The sequence below is a fragment of the Pristiophorus japonicus genome, chromosome 3 (genome assembly GCF_044704955.1).
Source record: "Pristiophorus japonicus isolate sPriJap1 chromosome 3, sPriJap1.hap1, whole genome shotgun sequence".
Taxonomy (NCBI): domain Eukaryota; kingdom Metazoa; phylum Chordata; class Chondrichthyes; family Pristiophoridae; genus Pristiophorus; species Pristiophorus japonicus.
The window spans coordinates 295,344,257-295,352,260 of NC_091979.1; the positions used below are offsets into that span (position 1 = coordinate 295,344,257).

Consider the following 8,004-nt stretch of genomic DNA (forward strand, 5'->3'; position numbering starts at 1 on the left):
AGGTCATTGACCTGAAACATCAGGCCTGAAATTACGGTGTCAATGGCGGTGTACAGTGCTGTCAGAAGACTTCATTCGTTGTAAAGCGCTTTAAGACGTCTGGTGATCGTGAAAGGCACTATACAAATCCAAGTATTTTTTCTTTTTCTAAAAGGCCCCGCAAGTTTCAGCATGAAAACCTGGAACTTGCAATCTGTCAAGGTTTGCCTTGATTGATCTACTGCACTGACCCAAAAACACTTTCGCTGGCGCAGAGTTGAGCTATTTGCCCAGTTACTGCCCAACAAATGCCCACGAAACACTTATGCCTGGTAAAAGCTTTTACCAATGTGAAGGTTAACATAAATGCTAAATTAAAGTTTTAAAAATGATTTAAACATACAAAAACATTTAAAATGAGTTCATGGAAATGTTGACCCAGATTAAAATCTTTAAATTTTCAAACAATTAATTTTTTATTTTAAATGCTTAATTAAAGAGACTGTTAATTAATTTTGAACATAGGGACATTATTTTAATTTCAGTTGTATGAATTATTTACTTATTTGAGTATTCCTCATGAGCTTATGGAGATTCCGTTGGTAAATGGAATCCCTGTAAGTTTATGAGGAATCTCCTTTTTTAATTGGTTGACCTGACCCACATGATCCCAGGGACGCTTTTGAACCATCTGCATCCCTGGGATCCGTGGGCCTATACACAAGCGTCCGAAACCTGGGAGCCAGCAGGTAGGTTAAGATTGTTTTCAGGTCAGAGGTGTACTCCAGAAGTACACCTCCGACCGCAAATTTCACCCCATAAACACGTGTTTCTCTCTCCACAGCTGCTGCCTGACCTGCTGAGTATTTCCAGAATCGTCTGTTTTTAAGTCTAACTCCTTGTTAGGAGCTAGGCATATAGATGTGCCAGTGGGATCTGGGATTCTTTTCACTCATCTCTAGTAACCTTTCAAGCTGAGCTAGGTGGTTCTAGCTCATCAAGCAGGGAAAGAGTAACCATGTTCTGAACTGGTAAACTGTTCAGTTTTACCATTTTAAATGCCAGCAGTATTCTTGTTGCATACCTGAGGGCACTGGCCTTGACTCTGTCAACCTGCACCCAAGTTTGTTGGGCTTAGGGTGCGTCCATGTGGGAAGAAAATGTGCAGTCCATCAGAAACAAACCTTTTGGATATCTCAGTATGGTTTGGAACCTCGGGCATAGTGATGGAAGGTTTCCACAGGTGTCCAACATCTGGTGGAAAAAAAACAACCCTACCACTTCCCCAGCCACATTCACCTGACCTGTTACACATCAAGAGATCTTCCTGATTTGTATAGTTTAACTATTCACTGCCTGAACCATTGGACCATCCATCAGCTCTTGCTCAGTTGAAACAATCTGTTTCTGAGCTAGTGTCTAATGTCTGCATATTGAATTATCTGAAAGTACAATGTGCTATCAAAATGTCCAGCATCTTCATGTGATTACACGTAAAGTATCTGAAATCCATTAGCCAGATACACAGAACTCACCCTTGGCATTATTGATAGTCATATTCTTTAAAACACCATAATTAATTCCCTCTCCCCTGCAATAATGGTCCAATTGTAGTTGCAGTAAGCCATGCAGAAGGTCCCAGGTTCGTTTCCCATCTGATCTGAATCAGTTGTTTTAAGCCAGGGTAATAATAAGATGTGAATAACAGCAGCAGTAACAGCAGAATCCAAACCCTGCAGTCACGTGTGAACTCGCTGGTGTCTGAGCAGGTTGGGTGACTGAGTGAATCCCTTCCCATACACTGAGCAGGTGAACGGTCTCTCCCCAGTGTGAACTTGCTGGTGTTTTAACAGGTCGGATGACCAAGTGAATCCCTTCCCACGCTCCGACCCTTGTCACTGGATCAAGACCTAGCTCTGTCAAGCCCATGTGGTGGCTGGTGTGTAACGGCCACCCCACGTTAAAAGAATCCACGCACAGGCATCTTCCACCCTTCAATATGTAGTTCGGGACCTAGAATGTCAGGTCCTTCATTGAAACACCTGGGAACTCAACCCTTTTTGGTGTGGAAGCTGGTCATCCGCGATACGACGGACTGCCTAATACTATATAATAATAGTACAACATTTGGCCTAGGCACCCCAAGGATGGGGAGTGAGAAACTGGGAGCCTGTGCCCTAATTTCTGGTTCCTATGGAATCATTCTGCTGGGATATATGCATGTCTGGAAGCTGAGTGAGAACAATATCGAGCTGGGTTGTGATGGCCCATATGGTCAAATAGCTTGACAATAAAACCACTGTCGAAAGAAAGAAAGACTTGGATTTATAGAGCACCTTTCATGACCACTGGACATCTCAAAGCACTTTACAGCCAATGAAGTACTTTTGAAGTGTATTCACTGTTGTAATGTGGGAAACATAGCAGTCAATTTCCGCACAAGGAAGCTTCCACAAACAGCAATGTGATAATGGCCACTAATCTGTTTTTTTTGTAACGTTGATTGAGTGATGATTTTTGCAGCACAACAGCTGCAGGAAAAATGTAGGTAATAGTGCCAGCCCTTATACATGGCCTTCTTTGACCTTACAAAGGCCTTTGACACTCTTAACTGCGAGGGTTTGGAGAGAGTCCTCCTCCATTTTGGATGCCCCTAAAAGTTCGCCACCATCCTCTGCCTGCTCCATGATGACATGCAGGTCGTGATTCTTACCAATGGGTCCATCACAGACCCAATCCATGGCTGCACCAGGGTCAAGCAGGGCTGCATCATCGCCTCAAGCCTCTTCTCAATCTTCCTTGCTGCCATGCTCCACCTCACAGTCGACAAGCTCCCCGCTGGAGTGGAACTAAACTACAGAACCAATGGGAACCTGTTCAATCATTGCCATCTTCAGGCCAGGTCCCAGACCAACCCAACCTCTGTCGTCAAGCTACAGTACGCAGACAATGCCTGCATCTGCGCACATACAGAGGCTGCACTCCAGGACATAGTTGATGTATTTACTGAGGCATATGAAAGCATAGGCCTTACGCTAAACATCAGTAAGACAAAGGTCCTCAACCAGCCTGTCCTCGCCGCACAGCACTGCCCCCCAGTCATCAAGATCCATGGCGCGGCCCTGGACAACATGGACCATTTCCCTTATCTTGGAAGCCTCCTATCAACAAGACCAGGCATTGATGACGAGATCCAACACCGCCTCCAATCCGCCAGTGCAGCCTTCGACCGCCTGAGGAAAAGAGTGTTTGAAGACCAGGCCCTCAAAACTGCCACCAAGTTCATGGTCTACAGGGCTGTAGTAATATCCTGTATGGCTCAGAAACATGGACCATGTACATTAGACACCTCAAGTCGCTGGAGAAATACCACCAATGATGTCTCCGCAAGATTCTACAAATCCCCTGGGAGGACAGACAGATCAATGTTATCGTCCTCATCCAGACCAATATTCCCAGCATTGAAACACTTGATCAGCTCCGCTGGGCAGGCCACATTGTTCGCATGCCAGACACCAGACTCCCAAAGCAAGCGCTCTACTTGGAACTCCTTCATTGCAAATGAGCCAAAGGAGGGCAGCAGAAACGTTACAAGGACACCCTCAAAGCCTCCCTGATAAAGTGCAACATCCCCACTGACACCTGGGAGACCCTGGCCAAAGACTAAATGGAGGAAGTGCATCCGGGAGGTTGCTGAGCACCACGAGTCTCGTCGTCGAGAGCACGCAGAAATCAAGCGCAAGCAGCGGAAAGAGCGCGCGGCAAAAAAATCCCACTCATCCATTCCCTCAACGACTATTTGTCCCACCTGTGACAGACACTGTGGTTCTCGTATTGAACTGTACAGCCACCTAAGAACTCATGCTAAGAGTGGAAGCAAGTCTTCCTCGATTCCGAGGGACTGCCTATGATGATAATTAAATATTGGCCAGTACACTGGGGATAACTCCCCTACTCTTCTTCGAAATATTGCCATGGGATCTTTTACGTCCACTTGAGAGAGCATTTTTAACATTTCATCCGAAAGACGGCACCTCGGACAGTATAGTGCTCCATCAGCACTGCAGTAGAATATCATGCTAGATTTATGTGCTCAAGTCCCTGGAGTGGGACTTGAACTCAGAGGCGAGAATGCTACCCACTGAGTCACAGCTGACACATCTAGGCTTACAGATGAAGAATAATCACTTTGCTGAGGTATCAGAAGGCGCATAGTGCTGTTGAACCGTTCCTCAGCAGGAGTCAATGTCTTCAGGAGGAGCGAGGGAGAGAAGGGAAGGACATTTGGTAAAGAAGCAATCATTATCAAAAAATAAATAGAATTGCCCTTGACGTAGTGCTGGACTAAAGGCTCAATCTCTATCCCCACAACTTAGCAGTTATCAAGGCTGCTTTCTTTCACCTCTAAAACATGGTCGGTTTCCATGCACCTGTAATCAATCGCCGCAAGCTTGGCCTCTCCTCTAATACTCTTCTTGAAGGCCTCCCCTCTTCCACTTTCTACAACTAATTCAGAAGGCGTCCTCGTCTTCGCACGGTCCCGCGCTGCCATAATCCCCCTTTCTTGGCAAGCTCCATTGGATCCCCATGCCCCAACAAATTGACTTCAAGATACTTGCACGCCTACCTCGCACCACCGCTCAGTGATCTCCTCGAGCCATTGATCATCACACGTGCCCTTCGCTTCTCGGACTCTGGCTCGCTCCTTTTTGTTTGCTTCCTGCACCCTGCCAGAAGTGGATACTTTTTCAGCCACTGTGTGCCTGCAGTTTGGAATTCACTCCTCAAATCCCTCAGCCATCCATTCTCCTTCCCTGCTTTTAAAATTCTCAAAGCACTGAACTTGAACGGCACTGTTGCCCTCTCTCTTCCCAAATCTTTCCCCCCCTTCTGCGTTCTTTCTTTTGTCCTGCAAAACCCCGTTGAAACATTTCTATCCTAATAGGAGCACCACTGAAATGTAAGTGGTTGACTGTTCATCAATACGTGGTTGACTATGTTCATCAAATTGTGGCATCCGCAATAACTGCTAGTTAATAGCTTAAACTGAACCCGAACAGGGGTTTTAATGAGACATGTTATTTGTAATGAAGGAAGAAGCTGGCGTTTAGTTGGATATACCTTTCATTCACGTTTTTAAAAATTGTGTTTATTGTCATTTCAAATGGCATAACTCGAGCGTTGGCTGCAACTAAAGTTCTTTGTCTGATTCCCAGGGGTGCCAGATTCCCAAAGGCTGGAGTATTATATACAGCATTCGCGATACACAAGAGACGGCTGCGGTGTACCTGAACCCGGACACTTTCGACCCTGATCGGTTTGGACCCGAGCGGGACGAGAGCAAAGCGGGGAGATTCAATTATTTACCCTTCGGAGGGGGCGTTCGGAGCTGTATCGGAAAAGAGCTGGCGCAAGTGATCCTCAAAACTCTAGCGATTGAACTGAGCAGCACGGCGCGCTGGGAGCTGGCCAGCGCCGCCTACCCCAAGATGCAAACTGTCCCGGTTGTGCACCCTGTCGATGGGCTGAAGGTTCGGTTTCGTCACGTGGATGGACAAGGGAATAACCTGTCCACAAAAAATTAATAAGAGTGATAGGACAAAGCGAAATGCATCGCAGTGGGTGGGGGGAGTTGGCTGGTGCCCGCTTACCCTGACTTCAAACAGCACGGTCAATTCAACGCCAGACGATTTTTCACGAAAGGTAAATGCCAATCGCTACTTAGTGTTGAGTGGCACTAAAGTTCGCTAAAATGCGCACTACCAACCCTTTCCTGATTATAGCAGACTTTTTCTGATAGCCCTTCCTATCGAACCTTTACATGGGTTCTTCCAATAATTCAAGAATAACTAAATATACTTGAACACAGCGAGCCCCATACATTGCAAAACACTGTCCTTAATCTATGCACTTAAACGTCAGAATATACTAATTTCCTGAAGGTACAGTTAAGAACTAAAGATCAGATTCACCGTTTTCCAACACAATTATCGAGCAACTGTCTGGTAGCTTGAGAATAAATTCCTTCTCGCTTTGAAATTCGGTCATTCCGCTGGGTTTCACCGCGGGAACAGGTATTTATTAAATCGCCAACTTTACCAGATTGCCTTTTTTGTTCCGTTTTTTCAGAATATATGTCGGTTAATTCTTCAACCAGCACAAAAGGGTTAATGGGTACTGTAATCCAAATGAAGTGTGAGAGGTCTTTTGGACGGTGGGTGTCGCTCAGGTCGGATTAGAACAGTAAACCGGAATTCTGTGAAGCAACGATTGGGATAAGCGGGAGGAAGAGAATGGATTGTAAAAAGGCGGACAGTGAGGTGGAGAGATGGACCGTGTGAGGATTGTGAATAGGGAGTGAGGTGGAGAGGATAGGGGGCAGGAGTGCTTAACATTTAAAACCAGCCACAGCGTGGAATGGAATTTAGGTTTCAAGCATTTTTGTCCTTTTAGAACAATGAAAGGACTGCTATATAGCACATGGGCCAGTTTTCTGTACAGCATCCCACAAATTTAAACGAATAGACATGCCGAAAATTCGCCCAAATATCTGAGTATCCCTTTTAGGATGTTTTAATTCTTACTGACATTTATTCCCGTGCGACTTCACTGCCACACATTCTCCATCTAACCTTTAGCAGAAACATCCTGTCCGCAGTTCCCAAACAATAAATATAATTCTCTGGTTGGACGGTTATATATAGATGCTTTGTATGATAAATCGTCACGTGTTATTAAAGTCTTTTTTGCCATGTGTGGTAGTTCCCCCATTCACATATTGTGACAATGTGGTTGTGATGTTGCAAATACTGTCGATGTGTGTTGTGATATTACATGAATAAATGTGAAAGTATAGGAACACGTTTTTAAAGCACTGCTTGAGACCCGCTTGGGATAAGGCGTTGCAGTTTTAATATTGTATGTGGAATATTTTGTTCGGAAACAGAGCTGTTGGTTTTTATTTACAAACTGGAAACTAATTTTATTTCAAACCTAATGTGAACTCTGATATGGAGATATTAAAACCTATAGTTAAGGTGAATGAAACTTCTCTTCGTGATGTTTTTTAAATCTGAAATTCTACGAATATAATATACCCTCACTCTTCATCTCTATTATTCGGTTGTCTTTGTATTATTTGGTGACTAAAAGCTTTTCTCGTGTGTTTGCAACTCCGAAATACAGATCATTTATTTTTCCTATTTCCTGCTTCCTGTAAATAGCAGGCCTCTGTCACCGCAGTCAAGTGATGGTTTTTCACCCGGGAGCCGAGCCACTCAGTGCAGTGTTATGAGGTTTCACCGCTCATACGCAGCCGAGGACACAGTCACCCCTGCATTCAGTACAATAAAATAATCCTTAATCAGTAACTGCATCTTAACTCTGAATCTAATTCAACATTGAACTATAAATCTAACTCCATTCTGAGAGTTATTACTTAATTCAACTGAGAAGGCAGTTTGGAGGGGGTAGGATGGGGTTATTACATGAGATCATCAGTCCATTGACTTTATTATTCGTGTGTCAGTTGTGGCTCAGTGGGTAGCACTGTGGCCTCTGAGTCAGAAATTTATGGTTCAAGTCCCACACCAGAGGCTTGAACACAAAAATCTAGGCTGACCCTCCAGTGCAGTACTGATGGAGTGCTGCACTCTCTGAGGTGTCGTCTTTTGGATGAGATGTTAAACCGAGGCCCCTCTGCTCTCTCAGGTGGACATAAAAGATCCCATGGCACAATTTTGAAGAGTTATCACCCTGTTCTGGCCAATATTTATTCCTCAATCAACATCACGAAAGCAGAATATCTCGTCATTATCGCATTGCTGTTGTGCACAAATTTGCTGCGGTGTTTCCTGCATTACAACGCTTGAAAAAGTATTGTAAAGCGCATTGGGACGTCCTGAGGTCATGAAAGGCGCTATAAAAATGCAAATCTTTCTTTCTGGAAAGTATCTCAGCCAAGCTTGGCCTTGTCCCCGACTCTATTTACACAATTTCCAGCAGGGTATACGGGATAATGATCAA

General features: G+C 44.7%; 1 protein-coding gene across 1 annotated transcript in view; it reads left to right on the forward strand.

The window, feature by feature from the left end:
* LOC139260333 (cytochrome P450 26C1-like) overlaps positions 1–6,972 on the forward strand; it is a 30,132-nt gene extending 23,160 nt beyond the window's left edge. The window contains exon 7 of the mRNA XM_070876821.1: positions 5,196–6,972. Coding sequence (XP_070732922.1) covers positions 5,196–5,564 — 369 coding nt within the window. The 3' untranslated portion in view covers positions 5,565–6,972. The remainder of the gene's footprint in view (positions 1–5,195) is intronic.
* The last annotated feature ends 1,032 nt before the right edge of the window (positions 6,973–8,004 follow it).